Here is a 24,395-nt window from a genome sequence, read left to right on the forward strand (position 1 = left end):
GATACTTCCAGAGATAGATACTGTTGGTGGAAACTCAGTTAAATTCTGCCATCGATTGGGTGATAGCCAAGTTGTGAGTGAGGTTGAACTTGGTTACTTGAGGAGTTTTATTTTTGGTTGCTACATACAATAAAGTGTAAATGATTGTTTCAGCAGTTTATTGTGTGCAGTTTCTGAGTTAAGAGCCAAATTAAGGCGATTCACCCACAACCACAGTGAGAGGCTGGGATTCATGTTGACTCCATTGCATTCAGCAGTACATCACGTCAATACCCTTATAAAGCGAAGGCTGACAGCACCACCTTTCTCAAACAGAAACACCCAGAGGAGCGTGTCACCCAATAATCTGTAAATTTAGCATGAAGAGTGGTGTAACCTGTTCTAGTGATAAGAGTAAATCCCCAACACTTTAAACTCAACAATCAGCAATTTATTTATCCAACTCTCACGGTGAACAAATGAACAAAACTGTTAACAAACTGTTAACAGGCCAGGAGCAGATGGGTGGCACGGGTTTAGTTGGGGATCATGGACTGGCTGGTTTGAAGGATCTGTTCCAGGCTGCATGACTCCAAAGCACTGAATGAACGGGGATCCATCCCAAAGATGATAAAGGTTTCGAGCACCACCTTAGGCAATTGTGTGGACTCAGTCAGCCAGCCAGTTCTCTCCAGGAGACTGTCTCTCAAGAAAGGAAGTGGTTTCCTGTCCCATCAGCCAGATTATCCAGTTTGGATTAGGTCCTATATTTCCAACAAAATTTGTAGACAGGACAGTGTCTATAACAAATATGTTATTAAACTTGGAAGAGTGCTAAAGACATATCCAAGGATGTTGCCAGGACTCAAGGGTCTGTGTAAAAGGGAGAAGTTACACAAGCTAAGATATTTTTATTTAGAGCATTAGAGACTGAGAGAGGCCCTTAGAGAAGTGAAGAGATCGTGAGACGCATGGAGAGGGTGAATGCACTCACTTTTACCCCGGGTTGGGGAAGTGAGGGCTAGAGGGCATCAGTTTAAGGTTAGAGGAAAAAGAATAAAAGGGAATGTGAGGGGCAACTTTTGTTTTTACACAGATGGTGGTACACATATGAAATGAGGTGCCAGCGGAAGTGGTTGAGGTGAGTACATTAACAACATTTAAAAGGCATTTGGACAAATACGTGGATAGGAAAGGTATGAAAGGAAATGGGCCAAGTGCAGGGAAATGGGCTTAGTGTTGGTGGACAGTTTGGACAGCATGGACCATGTTGGGCAGAAGGGCCTGTCTCCTGCTGTAGGACTCTATGATTCGCGTTTCTTTGTAGGTCCGACAGATTTGAGATTCCAATTGAACATCTCACTAAATCAGGCCGAATAAAATCCAATCTCATTCGTCAACTGTGATGCAGAGGTGCTGGTGTTGAATTGGGCTGGACAAGGTCAGAAGTCACACGGCACCTGATGAAGGAGCAGAACTCATTCATCTGGCACGCGGCTTGCACGTTCAAGACTGATGTCAGAGACCTCCACTGCTGTCGTGTAATATGCTGTTTCGCAGACGTATGGAGGCTGTGTAAACAGAAACGTTTTTTTTTCTAAATTCCCACATTCTGTTGGTCGAACTGTGATTTCACACTGAATCACAACATGTGTCGCAGCGCAGACGGAGGCCATGCGGCCCACCTTCGCTCTGCTGGTTCTTTACTTAAGTCAACGTGTGTCCCTATTCGTTTCATTCTCTCGCCTTCTCAGCGTCAATCTGCACATCTGAACGTGACCACCGAATTCCCTTTTGTGTCCATTGAATCTTCCTCTTTGTCAATGTCCGGCAGGGACTTACTGACACTAACCACTCCCTGTAGGAAAACGTTCTTCCTCCTGTCACTTTTATTTTTTTCCTGGTGACTTTAAAATTCTGCTGAATCGTTGTGGATCCTTTCAGGTGTGGGAGCATTTTCACAACATTATTTCCTGTTTCTAGGTCCCTCACGACGTGGAAAACTTCGGTTCTCCGAGGAGAGCTGTCCCAATTTTCCAATCTACCTTGATTGTTGACATTCCCCAAACACCGCACAGCTCATGTCAACCTGTTCGACACTACATCCAACCATTTCACTTCCCCGTTTGCTGCCTTGTCCGTACTCCAGACAGCCCAACCTCGTTTCACCAAGGTGCTTTTTGAGAAAATTAATCAGGCAGTTTTGCACAAGTCAAGTTTAGAAAAACCTCGGGCTCGTCCGGGATTTGAACCCGGGACCTCTCGCAACTCATCACAGTAAGGCACCGTAAGCGAGAATCATACGCCTAGACCAACGAGCCAGAGAGCCGGCGCGCGATGAATGCCCCACACCGCTTGAGTGACCTGAGACGTGCTCACTCGGAAATACATTTGAGATTGCTCTAAGAATTGCAAGCGGCAAAGAGTTTCTCCAACAGCTGTTTCTCATTCAGTCACCCTGCTGCTGTTTGTCCCGTCCCCAGGAACCGGGCTCTCTCCACTGGCAGATAATTCAACCATTTTGTTTTGAAACTCTTCTATGACACCCGAGCGGCCAGTGACAAGCATTGCCCTCCTCACCATCGGATGCACATAACAGGAGAAGACCACGCAGATCTCCAAGAGTGTATCAACTCGACTGTGCACATTGGGCCAGTATATCGCTGTGAAATATTTATGCATGCCCAAACTTTTTTCGGAAGCAGATGAGAAGGCGAGGTGCAGAACAGAGCGCTGTTATACGGGAAAGCTGCTAAAGACGACATTGAGTGAATAGGAGAGAATGGGTTATTGTCCCAACACGCACCCGTTGTGCCAGGGGTTACACTTCGGGTCCACTCTTCCTTCACTCGCAACACTCCACACCCACCTCCCATGGTGCCAAGTCGCTTTCGCCTGCAACCGCCGAATGTGTAACACCTGCCCATTTACCTGCTTCCTCCTGAATATCCAAGGGCTCAAACATACCTGCCAGGTGAAGCAGCACTTTTGCCACAACATAGTCCACTGCATTCCCTGCTCACAGTGTCGTTTCCCCATTGTAGCATGAAGCATAAACTGGGTGACTGCTTCGCAGAACGTCCCGGTTCTGCCCGCAGGAAAAAGGCCCTGACCTTGTGGTTGCCTGCCACTTTAACACATCATCCTGTTCCCTAGCCAACATCTCTGTCTCAGGCTTGCAGCAGTGTTCTAGCTCCAGATGAAAGAACAACACCTCATTTTCCACTTGGAGACCTCACAGCCCTCCGGTCTTCAATATCGAGTTCCATAACTTTAGGGCCTGAACTCCCCCATGTCCTTGACCCCTATCACACAAACGACTCCTTGTTATCACCTCGTCTGCTATGACACACTACGTATTGTTAGCCACTAACAGTCTCCATGAACAATTATTCGCCCTCACACGCGGATCGTTATTCACTCCTACGTCCTTCCTATTGTTCTCTCTCTGAGCTGACGGCAAACACAGCAATGTATATTGGAGACTCTGAGTCAGCTGAAACTTGCTCAGTGTGAAGTACATTCCACGTTGCTCCAAGAATTGCAAGCAGCAAAGCGTTTCCAGAACTTCTGCTTGTCATTCTGTCCCCGGGGTGCTGATGTTTGTCTCATCCCAAGGAACTGGACTATCTCAACTGGTGGATAATTAAACCAGTTTATTTCTACTTGCACGTTGTTCTGGCGGGTGGGGCGGGGTATAGGGTGGGGTGCGGGTCGAGTTCATTCGCTCTTCTGCACTCTCTCTCTCTCTCTCTGAAACCCTTGGGGTGAGAGGAGTCAGTTGCATTAATACGGGGAACATGAACAACTTTGATTGTGAACTTTCTCCAAAGGTCTGTTATCGGAGAGATAGAAAGATGCTGTGCTGGCAGGACAGAAAGAAATGGACACCGAGGACTCTTCGCCCAGGTAAATTAGGTCCCGAACTCCCCCATGTCGTTGACCCCTATCAGAAATCGTCTTCACGCAGCAATCTTACGGAAAGTCTATTGCAAAGTGGGCATCGCTTTCTTTGCTGCGACCGCGCAGCAGTTAACATCTGAGCCCCAAGTGTCCCAGATGAAGAGAATCGGAGTGAAACCTTCACTCACTGAGAGTCCTCCCCACGGCCCTGAGCTGAGGGACTGCAGGCAGTCCAACACGGAAGGGACGGTTAAAAATGAGTGACCGCTTGAGTGACCTGAGACGTGTTCACTATGCAATACATTTGAGATTGCTCTAAGAATTGCAAGCGGGAGCACGAGGTGGCACCGATACAGTCATCAACGTAGCTGCAGAAGACTGACTTTTCTATTTACCCGACGAAGAGACAGGCATAGCTGGTGCCCACGCCTGTGCCCATGGCTACCCCTTTGATTTGGCAGAAGTGGGAGGATTCAAAGCATAAATTATTGAGGGTGAGAACCAGTTCAGCCAAATGAATAAGTGTGTCATTGGTGGAGTACCAGAGGGGACCCCAGGAGAGGAAGAAATTTGAAGGCCTTGGAGCCTCAGTGCCAGCCAGTGACGTCCATGTATTTTAAACTGCCTGTCTCGTATTGCTCAACCGCCCTCGCATCATAAAGATCATTGTGAGCTGTGCCTGGAGATTGACCAATTGGAATTCCTGGAGGACCAGAAGGCTGTTCAGTCTTCCTGTCAATCAGAACCCCCTATTGTCTGATTGTAGAAGTTGGACCATGAGTTCCTGAAGCTGCTGCTGCTGCTCCTCTCTCTCTGAATGAAGATTGAGCTTCACCCCAGACTGCAACTTCCTTCCTCTGTCTGATATCTGTAAGTACCACACACTCTTTTCTCATCCTTTCCTTTTCCTTTTATTTTCACATTCTGAGGTTAACTTGTTGCCTTTGCAGGAGATGAAAGTGGGGTAGAGTTTATAGGATGAGAGGGCTTGTTCCAGCTGCTCATGGTATTGGTGAGACCAGAGCTCAAATATTCTGTGCATTTTTAGTTCATTTCCTGAAAGGAGGGAATTGGAAGCAGTTCAGAGAAGGTTGACTCGACTGATTCCTGGCATGAAGAGGATTGTCTTACGAGGAGAGGTTGAGCAGATTGGGTAAGCAGTCACTGGTTTTGAGAAAAATGAGGGTTGACGTCATTTTAAACAAATAAAGCTCTGAGGGTCGTCTCATCAACACAGGTTCTCATAAAATGCTTCATAGTCAGAAAGTCGAGAGCTCACTTACAAAGATTTCAAATCAGGGCTCTCCCAATATCATGCAGAAATTATGAATTTATTCTCTCGTTATTGTGTGTAATGCTTCCCCACAGAGAATAATGGAGACTGGCCCATGGAATGTCTTCAAGGCTGAATTGAACATAATTTTGAGTGACAGGGATATGAAAGGTTATAGACAGCAGGCAGGAAATGGAGTTAAGGCTATAGCAGCACAGACATGACCTTGTGGAATTGCAGAGCAAGCCCCATGAGCTGAAGGCCTACTCCTGGCCCAGTCTTTTACAGCCTGTGTTCAGGGCAGGAGAAGGCGAGCATAGATCATTTAGTCAACATTTTTCAGCATTGTTAGGAGAACCGGAATGAGGGTGATAATAGCTACAGCAGAGTAAGAATGGAGGGAGACTGTAGCATTAAGATTCAGATTTTTTAGGGAAGGAGAAAAGAAAAAATGTTCCACAGAAACCAGAATTGTCTGTTTTGAATTTCTATACCGTGTAGACAGCAATGTCTTCGATAATCTCCTTTTACAGGAGACGAGAAAGGGAGGATTTACAGCCAGAAATCTGAAAACAAGATCTGATAGAGACAATCAATTAATTGGCACGGTAATATCATCGGCCTTTGAATCTAGTAGAATTTTTAAAAATTTCTCTCCTGTCCTGTCAATTTCACAAGGTTTCACATATCAGTGAGACTAAGGTATGCATACCTGAGTGAGAGTGTTCCAATGAACTGACTGTGGGAAGAGCTTTAAGCGGGTACACAGCCTGAAATAGCTTCACCCCATTCGCAGCAGCAATAGATGCAACACGTTCCGTACATGAGTGGTCTTTCAACCGATTGTCAAAGTTGGAGAGAGACAAGGATTCCCACATCATGGAGAAATCGTGGGAGCAAAGCAATATCTTCGCCCTTTCCATTCCTCATCCTGGGAGGGAGAGACAGACAGGTAGGAAACACTATTCAGTTGTAGCAACTGAAGTGAATCCAGGGAGGGAGCAGACTCTGCAAAGGTGTCAGATGCTCTCTGTCCTTCTTAACGGTATAGTCATTTTTTTCCCTCAGTTTGACACGTTTATTTAAATACAATTTGCATTGTGGAAAAAGATGGCTTCTTTCCTCATGTTCAGACTTAAAAGGATAGTTACTCATGGGATGAAGCAGAATCTAAGGGATTGGCACGTTGATATAAAATGTAGACATGCGTTGCTTCATATGGTGTATGCATGATATTATTCACTGTTATAAAAGCTTTGTGGCTATTATTTTTCACATTCTAATCTAGCACTGAAGTTATATTCTGTATTTCTTGTCATCTTTTTAATCGAATAGGACAGCAGAAAGTCATTCAGCAACTTTACTGGTTTGTTTTTCTCATGTAGCCTTGACATTTCATTTCCATTGTCCTTGATTCCTCCCACCATATCTCCTGCATATAAACCGACATTTTCCCAATCACCATCAGTTCTGTGGAAGGGTCACATGCAACTCCTGTTTTTTGTTTCTGATATACAGCATCCGCAATTCTTTCAGATTTTCATTGAGAGAGAGTTGGAAATTGTTTCGAGAGACAGAAAGAGAGGGGAAGAAACAGAACAGACATGAACTGTTGATCTCCGTTGTTACTCATAACGGAAAATCATTGCAGTGCGATCACTTTCCTTAAGTATGAATAGAAGCAACCAGTGCCCCGTGAGCTTGTGGCGCAACGGTAGCGCGTCTGACTCCAGATCAGACGGTTGCGTGTTCAAATCACGTCAAGCTCACTAAAAATCGGCTTCTTACATTTCACCTTCAAGGAAGGATTGTGTTCCCTCCTTTGCGGAAACTTTCGATCACACATGAAGCTTTGCTGTCAGTTTGATTTGTGAACACTGTGTCAGGGAGATGGTGTGCCCAGTGTTTGGGTAAATGCTCAGCTCTCCCCAATGTGAGAAGTAAAACACAAACTGTTCATCACGGGATTTAAACGCATCCTCTTCGGTCAGTTGGTGACAGCGCGGTGGGAATAACATTATACCGACAGTTGTACAGTATAATCCATAACCTCCCATCTTTATATTTCAATCTATCAGGAGGTCCCAGCTCCTCCTGTTGCAGCAGAGTGACAGCGAGTTCAGATAGAAATGTTTCCCACCAACAGCAAATTCTTTCCTCTCACTGGACACAGTTAAAATTATCTTTATTCAACAGAAGGAGCGGAAACTACAGTCTGACGGCCCCTCTCCACATTAACGGTGAGCCTGAATTTTATTAACGGTGTCACTAAAATACTGTGGCGGACACTGATTTGGTTCAATCGATTTTTTTGCCAAGTGTAATTCACCGAGAGGATGCTGCTGTGTGAAACAGCGTGGGGAATTACTGCAGGGCCTCCTGCACATGGGACACACCGCAACTGATGTGTTTCACCTTCACCAGTTTATTCCTACTCTCGGAGAAGAGAAGTTTGATTATTCGGATCATAGGAGGCCGACAGTGAACAGGAGAAGAGCACTCAGACCTTCACAAGCCCATGTATCAGTATGGGACAGTAATCTGTATCTACTGACTGGAAGCACAGCAAATTGGAGTGCTGGTGGGACTATCACACAGGAGAAAACGGCTTCGACAGATCAACTGGAGTGGCTCCCAATGCGCAACTCCACTCACCTCAACTGAATAACTGTAAACAAATTACTCAGTGATTCAAATGAATCCTCAGTTTTGAATCTGCATTGTGTCATGCACCTTCGAGAATGATGTCAAAACACCTTCATTGCTGTAATGGAGTATCCTGTTGGGCAGAATATATCCGTTGTCAAATTTCCTCCATTCTGTTGGTCCAACTCCGATTTCACTCAGAATCACGAAATCCGTGACAGCGCAGACTGAGGCCATGCAGCCCACCTTAGCTCTGCTGGTTCAAAACAATATGTAAATACGTGTCCCACTCTGTCGCCTGTTCTCTGTAAATCTGCACGTTGTTACATTGAACATGTCCACCGAATTTCCTTTTGTGTCCATTGAATCTACCTCTTTGTCACTGTCAGACAGGGATTTACTGGCCCCGCTCCCTGTGCGAAAACGGTCTTCCTAATGTCACTTTTATTTATTTTCCTGATGACTTTAAATCTCTGCCAAATCGTTCTCGATCTTTTCAGGCCTGGGATCATTTTCACTGCATTATTTCCTCTGTCTGAAACCCTCATGATGTGGAAAACCTCAATCAGGCCAGTTTTCAGCCCTCTGTTCTCCAAAGAGAGCAGCCCCAAACTTTTCAATCTCCCTTCATTGCTGACATTCCTCAGGACGGCACCATTCACTTCAACCTGGTCAGTGCTGTCTGCAATCACTTCACTTCCCCGCTTCCTGAAGTATCACACTCAGAATTGAGCGTAATACAGGTGGAGGATTCATTCAGACTCGGATTGCGCGGGCCAAAAATCTGCAATACTTGTTTTCACTTTCAACACGTGTTTCCCTTCGCCGTGTTCTCTGCAATGGCGGCTCCGCGCCGTCCCTAATTCAGGCAGTCCGATCTTATTTAAGAAGCGGCTTTTTGAGAAAATTGATCGGGCATTTTTGCTCATGTCAATTTACGAAATGAGCGTTCGCCTGGTATTGGAACTCGGGAACTCTCACACGGCTGCATATACCAGAAGACCCAAAGCTAGGATCATATCCCAGACTAACGAGCCACCAGCCATGGGTGCAGCCACCTCCTGAAGCAGCTGAGACTTGTTCAGTACGAAATACATTGTACATTGCTCCCAGAATTGCAAGCAGGGACGAGTTTCAAGAACATCTGCTTCTCAATCTGCCTCCCTGCTCCCTGGACGCTGCTGTTTGTCCCGTTCCCTAGGGACCGGGCTGTCTCCACTGGTGGATAATTGAACCATTTTGTTTCTACTTGCAAGCTGTGCTGGTGGAAGCCAGAGCCCATTCGCTCTTCTGCTCTCTCTCTCTCTCTCACTATTACGTGAGGCAGGAGAAGTCAGTTACAGTCATGCGGAGGAAATGGGCAACTTTGAACGTGTTCCAAAGATCCTGTTAACGGAGAGATAGAAAGATGCTGTGCTGTCCGAACAGAGAGAAATGGACACCGGAGACTCTTCCCTCAGGGAAATTGGTATGAGTGCATTTTTGTGCAGCCTGCTTGGGGTTCAGAATTTGTCTTGACACAGCAATCCTGCAGAGAGTCTTTTGTTACACGGGCGTTGGTTTCTTTACTGCAGCAAATGCACAAAAGCAGCAAGTCATGCGTTTCAACTTCACCGGTTCATTGCCATCTGAGAGAAGAGGTTTCACACGAGATCAGAAGACAGCGACAGAAAACAGGACAAGACAACTCAGAGCTCCACCAGGGTGCCAGCGCAACTGTATAAATTTGACTTGCGGATCGATGTGACATATTTAACTCAGATACCCGAAGTTTTGGGAAGCAAGGTAAGGGAGAGAGCAGAGCGCCGTGATACGGGAAAGCTGCTAAAGATGACATTGAGTGAATAGGAGGAAATGGTTTCGCTTCTGGGTTGTGATCCCAGCATGCACCCGCTGTGCCATTCTCCTGCATTACATGGCAGCTTTTCCAGAGAAGTATTCAGCTTTTCATCTGGTGTGTGACTTGCAAGATCGAGAATGGCGTTAAAAGATCTTCACTGCTGTAGTGTCATGTGCTGTTGTGCAGACATGTCATCAATGTGCAAATATAAACTCAGAGAGCAATGTACACTAGAGACTCTGAGCCAGCCGAAACTTGCTCAGTATGAAGTAGATTCCACATTGCTCCAAGTATTGCAAGTAGCAAAGAGTTTCCAGAACTTCTGCTTGTCATTCTGTCCCCGGGGCGCTGATGTTTGTCTCATCCCCAGGAAGTGGACGATCTCCACTGGCGGATAACTAAACCAATTTGTTTCTACTTGCACGTTGTTCTGGGGGGCGGGGGTTGGAGGGCAAGAGTTCATTCGCTCTTCTGCTCTCAATTCCTTGGGGTGAGAGGTATCTGTTCCACTAATGCGTGGGAAGTGAGCAACTTTGATTGTGAACTTGCTCCCAAGGTCTATTATCGGGGAGATAGAAAGATGCTGTGCTGGCAGGACAGAAAGAAATGGACACCGAGGACTCTTCGCCCAGGTAAATTCACATTGTTGTGCAGCCTTCTTGGTGTTCAGAAATCGTCTTCACGCAGCAATCTTACGGAAAGTCTATTGCAAAGTGGGCATCGCCTTCTTTGCTGCGACTGCGCAGCAGTTAACATCTGAGCCCCAAGTGTCCCAGATGAAGAGAATCCGAGTGAAACCTTCACTCACTCAGAGTCATTCCCACGGCCCTGAGCTGAGGGACTGCAGGCAGTCCAACACGGAAGGGACGGTTAAAAATGAACCATTGTTGCTCCCTCAGCCTCTCTGTCCCATATAAAGGCAGTGGGACGGCATAAACACGTAGCACCATTCTCGCGCAGGCAGAAGCCGTTCAGCAGATCGAGTCCGTGGTGACTCTCTGTCACTTGTCTCTCTTTGAGGTTATTCACAACCCGTGAAATGCGTACTAATAGTGGGGGACTATGTCTGAATGGTGATACCGTTTGTGACATACTGATCGGCTTGTCATTCACATCCGAACAGACGTGGCGAATTACTGCAGGGAATGGACGAAACTGCAAGGCATGTGTTTCAGCTTTATCAACTCATTGGCATTTCACAGAAGTGGTTTTGCGATTTACTTCATAGGAAACCTACGAAGAATAGGGGAAATCCACTCAGACCTCCAAAAAGCATGTTACTTGAACCGTGTGAGTTTCGGAATGATACATGGCATTCAGACCCTCAGGAAGTAGATGCAAAGGCAAGATACAAAACAAAGTTCCATGACAAAGGGCAGCTTCGATTCATCGACCTCTGGCTTGGGGGCCAGCACACTCTCGCTGTGCCACTCTGCACCGACTCTGTCTGTAGCTTTCCACAGGTCCCTTCAGCCTTTCGTCTGGCACGCGGCATGCACGTTCGAGCCTGGCGTCAAAGACCTCCACTGCTGAAGTGTAATATACTGGTGCGCAGACGTATGGAGACTGTGCAAATAGAAACTTTTTTTCTAAATTCCCACATTCTGTTGGTCGAACTGTGCTTTCATTCTGAATCACAGCATGTGTCACAGCGCAGACGGAGGCCATGCGGCCCACCTTCGCTCTGCTGGTTCGAAACAGTAAGTAAATGTGCGTGTCTATTCGTATCATTCTCTTGCCTTCTCCATGTAATTCTACACATTGTTACTTTAAACATGACCACCAATTTCCCTTTTGCGTCTATGCCTCTGTGTAAATGTCAGATCGGGATTTTCTGACCCCAACCACTCCCTGTACGAAAGCATTCTTCCTAATGTCACTTTTAGTTCTTTTCCTCAAGACTTCAAAACCCAGCAGATCCTTTCAGGCGTGGGAGCATTTTGACATTACTTTCTCTGTCGAGACCCCGCATGACTTGGTAAAGTTCCTTCAGGCCAGATTTCAAACTTCCGTTCTCCGAGGAGAGCTGTTCGCATTTTCTAATCTAGCTTTATCACTGACATTCCTCAAACATCGCACCACTCACGTCAACCTGTTTAACGCTATCTCCAATCATTTCACTTCCTTGCTTTCTGCACCACCCGTACTCCAAGGAGCCCAATCTCGTTTAACGAAAGTACTTTTTGTGAAATTTTTGAAAGCACTTTGGTACAAGCCATGAAACGCGGGCTCGTCCTGGATCTCTCGCAAGTCTGCGTAGAAAAAGACCCAAAGCGAGAATCATACCCCGAGACCAACGAGCGACACATCGAACCCCCATCCATCCCCGCCCTACCTCTTGAACCAGCTGAGTCTTGCTCAGTGTGAAATACATTTGACATTGCTCTCAGAATTGCAAGCGGCAAAGAGTTTCCCGGACAGCTGCTTCTCATTCAGTCTTCCTGCTGCTGTTTGCCCGTCCCCAGGAACCGGGCCCTCTCTACTGGCAGAAAATTAAACCGTTTTGTTTCTAAACTTTTCTCTGACACCGGAGTGACCAGTGACAAGCATTGCCCTCCTCAACATAGGATACACAGAAAAGGAGAAGACCCCGCAGACCTCCACGAGTGTGCCATCTCACCTGTGCACATTGGGCCAGTATATCAATGTGAAATAATTATGTCGAAGATCTTTGGAAAGCAGATCAGAAGACGAGGTGCTGAACAGTGCGCCGTCATACGGGAAAGCTGCTAAAGATGACATTGAGTGAATGGGACAGATAGTTTCCCTCCTGGGTTATGCTCCCATCACACACCCGCAGACATATCTCCGACGTGCAAATCGTATAAACTCTGTCGAAGTTCCCACATTCTGTTTTTCGAACTATGATTTCGCTCAGAATCACACAATTTCAACACTCGCAATGTTCACACTTTAACAATATGCTCTTAGATATACTTTGCGAACACTTGGAAAAAAATCTTCCAAACTTACCTGGGAATTTTGGTTGAGTGTTCTTGAATTTTAAGTAGAAGGACGGGAAATTTGCCTCGAGGCTGTGAAATGTGGAGATATGTTCCCCATGTAAACTGATAGTGGTTGGCCATCCCAGTGCTTCCCGATGCAGGGCTGCCCTGACCCACAGGGAGGTTTCTTTGATAAACTGTCCCGGAGGCGTCCAACCGCACCGTGACGTCATAGGACGAGCCCGTGGTGATGGCCTGCAGCTGCTGTGACACAATAATGATGCTGGCCCCGGAACATGAATACGAAGTAGTTCTTGAGTCACGTGGTACTGAATCATTCTATGGAATGTTCTTTCAACTTCACGGATTTATATATGAGAGGAGGTAAATGGGCAGCGTTACACCTCGGGTCCACTCTTCCTTCACTCGCAACACCCCACACCCACCTCCCATTGTCCCAAGGCACTTTCCCCAGCAACCGCCGAATGTGTAACACCTGCCCATTTACCTGCTCCCTCCTGAATTCCAAGGGCTCGAACATCCTTCCAGGTGAAGCAACTTTACCTGAACATTTGCCACAGCCTAGTCTACTGCATTCTCTGCTCACAGTGTCGTTTCACCAACGTAGCATGAAGTATAAACTGGGTGACTGCTTCGCAGAACATCTCAGTTCTGCCCGCAAAAATGTCCCTGAACTTCTGGTTGCCTGTCACTTGAACACGCCACCCTGTTCTCTGGCCTACATCTCTGTCTCAGGCATGCAGCAGTGTTCCAGTAAAGCTCAGCTCCAGATGGAAGACCAACGCCTCATTTTCCACTTGGAGGTCCTATAGATCTCCAGTCTTCAACATCGACTGACTTCAAAATTGTAACTGTTTGTAATTTTTATTAATGACTTGGAAGAGAAAGTCGAAGGGTTGGTCAGTAAATTTGCAGATGATACGAAGATTGGTGGAGTTGTGGATAATGAGGAGGGCTGTTGTCGGCTGCAAAGGGACTTAGATATGATGCAGAGCTGGGCTAAGGAGTGGCAGATGGACTTCGACCCTGTCAAGTGTGAGGTTGTCCATTTTGGAAGGACCAGTAAGAATGGGAATATAGGGTTAACGGTAGGGTTCATAGTAAGGTGGAGGAGCAGAGGAATCTTGGGTCTATGTTCATAGATGTTTGAAGGCTGCCACTCAGGTGGATAGAGCTTGCAAGAAGGCCTATGGTGTATTAGCGTTCATTAGCTGAGGGATTGAATTCAAGAGTCCTGAAGTGATGTTGCAGCTGTACAGGACCTTGGTGAGGCCACATTTGGAGTACTGTGTGCAGTTCTGGTCGCCTCACTTTCGGAAAGATGTGGAAGCTTTGGAGAGGGTGCAGAGAAGATTTACCAGGATGTTGCCTAGACTGGAGAATAGGTTGTACGAAGCTGGTTGAGAGTGCTAGGCCTTTTCTCCATGGAACGGCGAAGGATGAGGGGTGACTTGATAGAGGTTTATAAGATGATCAGAGGAATAGATAGAGTAGACAGTCAGAAAAGTTTTCCCCGGGTACAACAGAGTGTTACAAGGGGACATAAATTTAAGTTGAAGGATGGAATGTATAAGGGGGATGTCAGGGGTAGGTTCTTTACCCAGAGAGTGGTGGGGGCATGGAATGCGCTGCCTATGGGAGTGGCAGAGTCAGAATCATTGGTGACCTTTAAGCGGCAATTAAGCCTTGTTATCACATCGTCTGCTGTTACACACGACTTATTGTTAGCCAGGAATAGTCTCCATTAACAGTTCGTCACCCTCCTACACAGATCATTATTCACTTTTTTGTCCTTCCAATGTTCTCCCTCTGAACTGGCGGCAAAGAGAGCAATGTGGACTGCTATCCCTGAGCCAGCTGTTTGTCCCATCTCCAGGAAAAGGGTGGAGAGATAAATTGGGGGGTGCTGGGCCGAAGGTAGCAAAGAGTACAATAGGTGAACGGGGGTGGGGATGGGTGTGACAGGTCAGGGAGCAGGGTGGAGCAGATAGGTGGGAAGGGAGATTGGCAGGTAGGACAGGTCATGAGGGCAGCCCTGAGCTGGAAGGTTGGAACTGAGGTAAGGTGGGGGGAGGGGAATTGAGGAAACTGGTGAATTCCACATTGATGGCCTGGGGTTGAATTTATCCGAGCGGAAGATGAGGCGTTCATCCTCCAGGCATCGGGTGGGGAGGGAGCGGCGATGGAGGAGGCCCAGGACCTGCATGCCCTCGGTAGAGTAGGAGGGGGCGTTGAAATGTTGGACCAGCGGGCGATGGGGTTGATTGGTGCGGATGTCCTGGAGATGTTCCCTCTAGCGCTGTGACTTGACTCTGCGAGGAATCGCCAGTCTCCCCAAAGTAGAGGAGACTGCATCGGGAGCAATGGATACAAGAAAAGACATTGTTGGATGCACAGGTGAAAGCCTTCTTACGACCGCGTCCCGGATTCGATTTCTGGGCAGGGAAGAAATTTAAAGTAGAGCTGTCAGCTAGCTCCGGTACCTCCCTAGTGGTCTAGTGGTTAGGATTCGACGCTTTCGCCGCCGCAGCCCTGGTTCGATTCCCGGTCAGGGAAGCAGTTTTCAATTGTTTTGTTTTGGCTACCTATTCTCCTTAAATGTGCTGTACAGTTACTTATTGGTCTTCGTAGTGACTGGCTGCTGCAGTGTATATGGCTCGTTGAAATATTGTCCTGAATTCAGGCTTGTTTGTATGTTTAGGGATGATTGCTCCTGTAGCTAAGTTCTTGGTTCGCGTGTGTTGTCTTCCTGTAGACGCTGTTTTGAATATTACCATTGACTGTTCGCTCTACTGTGATATCTAGAAATGGCACTGTGATATCTAGAAATGGCACTTTGCTGTTGTTCTCCTATTTTGTGAATTTTATGCCAGTAAGGAGATTGTTGATGGTGTTGTAGGTTTCCTCTAATTTGTTTCAGTTTTTGATGACAAAAGTGTCATCGCTGTAGCTGACCCAAAGTTTGGGCTGGGTCGTTGGAAGGGTTGTTTGTTCGAGTCTCTGCATTATTGCTTCTGCTAGGAATCCTGATACTGGTGGTTTCATGGGTGTTTCATTGATTTGTTTGTAGGGCTTGTTCCTGAAAATGAAGTGTGTGGTTAAGGCACAGTTCCATGCGCTTGACAGTGCTATCTTTGCTGATGAAGTTGGTGCTGTGTTTGTGTCTTTGGTTCTTCGAATAGTTTCTTCAGTTTTCTTTGGCCACATTGATGTTAATGGATGTGAACCGGGCTGCTTTGTCAATTGACATCATTATTCCATCCTCTTCTATCTTCGGGTCATTGATGTTCAGGAATTCTTGGGTGGAGTAAATGGAGTGGCTTGAATCTTCGACTTGGTGTTTTAGTCTTCAGTGGAGGCCTTTGACTAGTCTGTATATTGGTGTTCCAAGTAGTGAGACTGTGGCCTGAGGGGGGCTCCTGGTTTGAAGAGGAGGAGAACAGCAACAAAGTGCCATCTTAGATGTCACAGTAGAACGAACAGTCAATGGGGAACTTCAAACTCGCATCTACAGAAAAACAACACACGCAAACCAAATACTTAACCGCAGAAGCAATCATCCCAACACCCACAAACGAAGCTGCGTCAGGACATTATTTCAACGAGCCATGACACACGGCAGCACAGAGAAATTAGGAAGAGCACAAGAGAAATACGTATATAGTGTATTTAAGGAGAATGGGTACCCAATAAACCCAGTCCGCCGATTTCTCAGTGATGCTTCCAAGCTAACTCTCAAAAATTCGGTTTGTCCTCCATTCTTTCCTGTTTGTTTTTGTGCATATTGAAAGCTTTTGGAATCCTCTGACTGAGTATTGGAGTTGGGAAGTTATGTTGTGGTTGTAGAGGACATTGGTTAGACCACTTTGGGTTAATGTTGAGTGCAATTCTGGTCTCCCTCCTATCAGAAGGATATTGTGAAATTTGAAAGGGTTCTGAAGCACCAAAGGGTCCACAGAGGGGAAAAGGCCCTTCTGCTGCCCTGAGTGTGGGAAGGCCTTCAGTGATTCCTCTGCCCTGCTGACGCACCAGTTGTCTCCACACCGGGGAAGGCTGTTCTCTGGCCCTAAGTGCGAGATGGCCTTCAGCAGTTCTTCCCACCTGCTGAGACAACAGTGGGTCCACACTGAAGAGTGGCCTTTCTTCTGCCCCGAGTTCAGGAAGTGCTTTGCTCTTTCTTCCGACCTGCTGGCCCATTGCTGGGTCCACGTGGGGGAGAGGTCGTTCAGTTGCCCTAAGTGCAGGAAGGCCTTCAGCAGTTCCTCAGCCCTGCTGAGGCACCAGTCCGTCCACACCGGGGAGAAGCTGTTCTCCTGCCCCGAATGTGGGAAGGGCTTTACCCGCTCCTCCACACAGCTGATGCACCAGCTGGTCCACACGGGGATGGGGGTGGGGTGGAGGGAGGAGGCCATTTTGCTGCCCTGAGTGCGGGAAGGCCTTCAGCAATTCCTCCTCCCTGCTGAAGCATCAGTGTGTCCACACTGGGGAGATGCCCTTCAGTTGGCCCGAGTGTGGGAAGAGATTCATGTTTTCCTGCAACTTGCAGAAGCACCTGAGCGGGCACCAGCGCTCCCAGCAATCAGATCCTACCGGTGACGCTGCCTTGGGTCACCTCCCAAGACTGAACCTTCAGGCAGTTCTGACACTGGGAGCAGTGGGAGACTAGGTGGGCTGTTTTTGTTTTCTGCTGGACTGCAATTGCCTCCCCTACACCCAACAAGCACTAGGATTAGGTTAATTTAGGATATCAGGTCAGCATGGACAAGTTGGACCGAAAGGTCTGTTTCAATGCTGTACGTGTCTCTGCCTACTGGTCCTGATGTAAGTTCAAAATAGACTCCAAGTAACTTGGAATTTTTCAATCTTGTTGAGCTCACCTCCTGAAAAGTTTCAGATGAATGCCTCTGAGCGATACTGTTTAAACATGCTAAGTTAGACAAAATATCCCATCAAGTTCAACACAAACGCAGAGTTGAAGAAGTCAGAAGTCAGAACACCAAGGGGACCAAAACTGGTCACAATATTCCAGGTGCAGCTTCATCCACGTCCTGTATAACTACAACATAACTTGCCAACATCTGTACTCAATTCCTGAACTGATGAAGGCCAGTGTGCTGAAACCTTTCTTCACTGCCTTGTGTACCGATGTTGTCAGAGATATAGGATCTACTTTAAACTGATCCACAATCCAGCTGCTGGGAGCACAGAAGCAGAGTAGTGCTGCATGAGTATGCTGGGCAGATAACCTTGAGGTCGATGGCTAAAAATCATGTGATGTCTCTGTAAGCTGCTTTCATTTGCAAAGGTGCTCCGTTCTGTATCTTGCCTTTGCATCTGTTTCCCAAAAGCTTCTTCAATGGAGGAGTGGCAGCTGGAGCCCAGGGGTTCAACAACCCCCCGGAACTGGAGGAAGGTCCAAGCACCAAGAAGAGGGGGGTAAGGCTGGAGGCTGGATTTGCTCAAGGCTTGCATTTTTTACTCATTTAAATGGTACCTACTGTATGGGGCTATGGTTTACATTAAAACTGGAGGATCATATCAGAATGTTTATATTTAGCCGTGGTAGTTGGTAAAATACATTCTCTGGAGGAGCACCTTCTATGATGCTGCATTTCTTGCCTTCTGCCCTTCCTCCATTTCTTATCTCCCAGCTTGATTTTAGATTTGTTTGGTCAAATTTAATTTCATATTAATCAGACTTGGTATTCACTGTGTGCTATTAATTTGTTTGTTCGAATATTGTAAGTCAAAATTAATGGTGTAATTTCATTTCTGATGTCAGAGTTTGACATTGAATGTGCAGGTGTGAATACCAGTAAGTTGTGAAAATAAATCAAGAACTTGTGGTTTTTAACAAAAAGAGCAGTTCGCTGATATTCATGGCATTGTCTCATTTGGGAGTGATGATTCAAATCTGACCATCAAACCGTTTCATGCAGTCACACAATTTAATTAAAATTTTCTTTAATTTAATGAAAGAAAATAACTCTGGCAGGCTAAGATTTATGCAATCTATTCATAAGTTAATGGCCATTGCTCGCAATATGGTCTCATCCACATTGGGGACACTGGATGCCAACAAGCGTAACGTTTCAGGGAACAGCTCTGGGTCACTGACACTAAACGACCAACGGCCCTGTGGCTGAACACTTAAACTCCCCCTCACATTCCACCGAGGACATTCAAGTCCTGGGCCTCCTCCACTGCCAAGCTCTTGCTCCCCGACGCTTGTAGGAAAAACACCTCATCTTCTGCCTTCGGAACCTCCAACCACATGGGATCAATGTAGATTTCATCACTTTCCTCATTTCCTCTCCCGTACCTTGTCTCAGATCCAACCTTCCAATTCGACACCAATCTCTTGACATGTCAAACCTGTCCACCTTGCTTCTCACCGATTTGCTCCACCCTCATCTCTGACTTATCACCATCAATTGCTGCCTCCATCTATCTATTGCACTCCCAGCTACCTTCCCTCCAGCCCCACTTCCTTCCCATTTATCTCTCAGTCCCCTTGGGCCACCCTTTATTCCTGATCAAGAGCTTATGCTCTAAACCAAGACTGTGATGAAGCAACATCCTCAATAAATAGGAAATAGCTCCCAAGTCAGATTTCATCCCCTCTTCTGTTTCCCAGTTCTTTCAGAAATAAGAAAATTATTTTTCTTCCACTAGAAAGTGGTCTTCCACTTTGCGCTGTCTGAAGTGTTAAGCCACACCATTACTTCAGCCACCTTTTAAGAATCCTTTCAACCTGTTTTTCTAACAATTGTGGAGGTGACCAAAAGCAAGCATTTCACTCCTCCTCAATGTCCCATTTCTCCTCCTATGAGCCATTTTGTCATGTTGTCTATGTTACAAGCAGCCGAGTGCACTTGGTTTCTGAATTGAAATTGGCCATTGAAGTGAACAGGATTAATATTTATCGATGGCTAACTGTGTTTGCACTAACTGTAATTATCACCAATACCATGTCTTTTGTTCCACCAAAACTGGAAATAATGATCTGTATTTATATTGCAGTTGGGTGTAGAAAATCATTCCAGCGATCTTCACATTATTATAGTTTACCGAGGCCATAACAGCATTGCGCGGCAGTTTGATGTGACTAAAACTTGCATGGAAAGAATGTAGGTTGATGAGAAGTCAAAATGGCCGAGTCTCTGGCCACAATCGATCTGTCTGGCTTGGTTATATGAGTGGCGGCTCTTCAAGAGCAACTTCCACTCCATCACTTCAACCAGCAAGAGGAGATAAGTGTGAACACAACATTCCAACTGTGACATATACGCATTACTTCGATGTTATTGATCAAAATCCTGGAACTCGCTCCTGAACCTTCATTATAGACCACATCATATTTGTGAAGCAATTTAAGAGGCAGCTCACCACCACTTTTTCCAGGACAGTTTGGGAAGACTTGCTGGCCTAGCCAACGATATTCACATGATATTGGAGACAGTCTAACCGTATGGATACATGATTGGCTAACCAATGATGCAGCAGGGATAAGAGGCATGTTCAGGATCGCAACTTGTAATTAGCAATGTGGCACAGGGATCAGTGTTTTACAATTATTATTTACAAAAATTATTTACAATATGTATATGAATTACTTGGATAAGTGAAGTGAAAGTACTATTGCCAAGACTGCAGTAGAGACAGTTGATGGGAATGCAGGTGGTGAGGATGACATGGAGAGGGATATCGACAGGTTAAGCAAAAGGTTTGGGCCTTTTAGCTAAGGGAAGATATACTGGCATTGGAGGCAGACTAGAGAAGGTTGACCAGGACGATATCAGGAATGGAAATAATGTCTTATAAGGAGAAATGAATAGATTGGGCTCGTGGTTATTAGAAGTTAGAAGATTTCGAGGTAACATTATTGTCACAAACAAGATTCTGAGGAGACGCGACAGGCTAGATGTGGGAAAGGTTACCCTTGTGGGTGAGTTTAGAACCTGAGGGAATAACTTGCAAATAAGGGATTGCATATTTAGGACAGTTGTTGAGCCTGGATTGTTAAGTGCATTCAAAACTAACATTTTTTTTTAATCAGAAAGGGAATTGAGGATTATGGGGAAACAGCAGGAAAGTGAAGTTGATGTTTCCCAGAATAATATTGGGAGACAAAGTGCGACATCCCATGAATAAATAAAGGAAAATATTGAGGAGAACACTTTCATTTAAGGGAAGACTGGGATCCAGTGATAATGATTGAGCAACCCAGAGATCAAGGTCTTCTGAGAACACAAATTGAAATCCTATCATGGCTTCTGGTAGAATTTATGTTCAACTAATTAAAAGATCTGGAAGTGAGAGTTTCTCTCGGTCTTGACAAACAGGAAACAGTTATTCGCTAAAATAATTAATTGCAGATGTTGGAGATCAGCAACAAAAGGCAAAATTGCTTGGGAAACTCAGCAGGTTTGGCAGAATCTTTGGAGAGATGTTTTGAATCCAGTCAAGTTTTGAAGGACCACTGGACTCAAAGCAGTAACACTGTTGTCTCTTCATAGATGCTACCAGAACTGTTGTGTTTCTCCAGAAACTTTTTTTAAGGCAGGAAACCTACCATTCATGAACCCTGCATGCATGTATGCATGTGCGTGCACACACACACACACACCCCTTGTGACTCCAGACCGACTATAATGTGGTTGACTCTCAACTGCCTTCTAGCATGTAGTCACAATTACTCTGTCCAAGGGCCATGAGGGTTAATGAGCAAATGTTGGATGTGCTCACAATTATCACATCCTACAAAATATTTTCTCATAACTGAAGAAAAACATAGATTCATGAAGGACAGCCAAAACAAACTGCTATGTGAAAGTCATGCCCAACTAACCTGATTTGCTTGTAGTTATATTTTTTTTAAATCCTCTTCAGAGAGGACATTGATTACACCACTGTTGGAATACTGCATGCAATTCTGGGCTCTCTGCTACAGGAAGGACGTTGTGAAACTTGAAAGGATTCAGAAAACATTTACAAGGATGCTGACAGGGTTGGAGGGTTTGAGCTACAGGAAGAGGCTGAATCGACTGGGGTCATTTTCCCAGAATTTTTGTAGGATGAGGGGTGACTTTATAGATGTTTATAAAATCATGAGGGCATGGATAGGGTAAATTGAAAAGGTCTTTTCCCTGGGGAGGGCGAGTCCAGAACTAGATTGCATAAGTTTAAAGTTATTGGCAAATGGAGTTTAATATAGCTAAGTATGAGGTCTTACATTTTGTATAGTCAAACCAAGGTCGGATTTACATGGTGAATGGTAGGATCTTGAGTGTCGTTGAACAGAGAGATTTTGAAGTTCAGGTTTTGGCACACTGGACTTCATCAGTGATGGCATTCAGTATAAGATACCAAATTAGAGGAGAGACATGCACCAAATATTAACATCTACCAACAAGCAGCAAATCTTTTTCATATGCAGCATTTTGAACCAAGAGATCTCGGGTTACGGGTTTTTAGTTCCTAGAAAATGGAGTCGTGGGTAGACAGGGTGGTGTAGAACGCTTTTGGCATGCTTGTTTTCATTGGTCAGAACATTGAGCACAGGAGTTGGGACATCTTGTTGCAGCTGTCACACATGCCGCACAACAACGAATCGCATGGCCCTGTTCCCCCCTCTGACTGGTTGTCACTTTGAATATCTGGGGCAAGATTAGACCCACACTCCTGTGTTTGGCTCATATGTACTTATCCAAATAATTTTAAACATTGTAACATTACCTGCATCCACCACTTCCTCTGACAGTTCATTCCATACCTTCAATGTAAAAGAGGTTCCCCCGCCCTCGTCCATTTTAAATCTTCTCCCTCTCATCTTAAAAATATACTCCCAAATTTTGAACTCCCTGGTTATTCAATTTATCTTTGTCCCTTATGATGTAACAAACCTCCATAACCTCCACCCACAACCTTCTACACTCCAGTGAAAAAAAAAGTCCCAGCCTATGCCGTCTATAAATCATTCTGGCAACATCATAGTTAAAAAAGGTGAGCTTTAAGAATTGACTGAAAGGGCAGTGAAGATTCAACCAGCTGACAGCGGATCTGAGATCACATGTGGATTAGATCAGATCAGATCAGGTTTGGACAGCAGGAAACCAGATAAGATTTTTACAACAAACCACAACAGTTTCATCATTAGACTTTTAATTCCAGATTTCTATTGAATTCAGATTCCACCATCGGCAGTGGCAGGTTATGAACCCAGGTCCCCAGAACATTACTTGGGTGAATAGTCTGCTGACAATAAAGGCGGCCATTGCCTCCCCTGAACACATTGGCATATTGTGTTATTGTGTTTAGAGGTAACAGAGGAGCAAGAGATTTCAGCAGCTGCTAAGTTGTTGATATTACACAAGGGAACATCAGCACTCTCAGTAATGGCACATACTGAAGCCAGGACACTGTATCAGAGTTGAGGGCTCGGGAACCATAAGCAATAGGAATAGGAAAATGCCATTCAACCCCTTGAGCCGACTTCTCCATTCAATAGAATTGTGGCTGATCTGACATTCCCCACATGCACTCTCCTGCCCTTTTCCTGTAACTATTCATCCCCCAACTGATCATGAATCTATCGATCCTAGTTTTAAATGTAACATGAAGGCTGTCAACAGAGTTACTGGGATGGAGGAAGGGTGGCCTCAGGTCGAACTTGGGGACGAACACAATGCCTTCACACTTCACAATATATAACTAAGGGAATTTTTATAGTTTATAGTTAAAAATTCCTGAAGAAGGGCTCATGCCCGAAATGTCGATTCTCCTGCTCCTTGGATGCTGCCTGACCTGCTGCGCTTTTCCAGCAACACATTTTCAACTCTGATCTCCAGCACCTGCAGTCCTCACTTTCTCCTCGTAAATTACAAAAGAAACCTAGCACAAAATACCAAAGCTTCCATCAACACCCTCTGTCTTCTACCTTCTATCAAGTTCTGTATCCAAATGGCTAGTTGTCCCTGCATTCCATGCGATTAAACCTTGCTCACCAGTCTCCCATGAGGACCCTTGATGAACGCCTTCCTGAAGTCCATATAGATCACGTCCATCGCTCTGCCCTCATCAATCCACTTTGTACTTCTTCAAAAACTCAATCATGTTCGTGAGACATGATTTCCCAAGCATAAAGCCATGCTGGCTATCCCTAATCAATTTTTGCCTTTCCAAATACATGTAAATCCTATCTCTCAGGATTCTCTCCAAAACCTTGCCCTTCACGGATGTCTGGCTCACCGGTCTATAGTTCCCTGGCTTTTCCTTACCACCTTTCTTAAATAGTGGCACCATGTTAGCCACCCTCTAGCCTTCCGGCACCTCACCTGTGACTATTGATGATACAAATGTCTCAGTGAGAGGCCCAGCAATCACTTCCCCAGTTTCCCACCGAGTTTTAGTGCACTCCTGATCAGGTCCTTAGGATTTATCCGCTTCAATGCTTTTCAAGATATGCAGCAATTTCCCATCTGTAATATGGACACTTTTTCAAGATGTCACCATCTACTTTCTCACATTCTATATCTTCCATGCCCTTGTCCATAGCAAACACTGATGCACAATATCCGTTCAGCATCCACCGCCACCCCGCCCCCCCCCCCCAATCTCCTGCAGCTCCAAACAAAGGCCGTGTGTGGAAGGGCCCTATTCTCTCTCTTGTTATCCTTTTGTCCTCAACGTATATATATTAAAAAACCCTTTGGGTTACCCTTAACTCTATTTTCCAAAGCTATCTCATGTCTCCTTTTTGCCCTCATGATTTCCCTCTTATGTATGC

The 24,395-nt window shown here is 45.6% G+C and overlaps 1 protein-coding gene and 1 non-coding gene across 2 annotated transcripts in view; both read left to right on the forward strand.

Moving 5' to 3' along the window:
* LOC132808379 (oocyte zinc finger protein XlCOF6.1-like) overlaps positions 1–24,395 on the forward strand; it is a 54,477-nt gene that overhangs the window by 18,278 nt on the left and 11,804 nt on the right. The window contains exons 2-3 of the mRNA XM_060822123.1: positions 16,640–16,890; positions 17,956–18,043. Coding sequence (XP_060678106.1) covers positions 16,640–16,890; positions 17,956–18,043 — 339 coding nt within the window. The remainder of the gene's footprint in view (positions 1–16,639; positions 16,891–17,955; positions 18,044–24,395) is intronic.
* On the forward strand, positions 6,853–6,924 carry trnaw-cca (transfer RNA tryptophan (anticodon CCA)). The gene has a single exon. It is a non-coding gene; the product is annotated as a tRNA-Trp (tRNA).

Source organism: Hemiscyllium ocellatum (genome assembly GCF_020745735.1).
Source record: "Hemiscyllium ocellatum isolate sHemOce1 chromosome 27 unlocalized genomic scaffold, sHemOce1.pat.X.cur. SUPER_27_unloc_5, whole genome shotgun sequence".
Lineage (NCBI taxonomy): Eukaryota > Metazoa > Chordata > Chondrichthyes > Orectolobiformes > Hemiscylliidae > Hemiscyllium > Hemiscyllium ocellatum.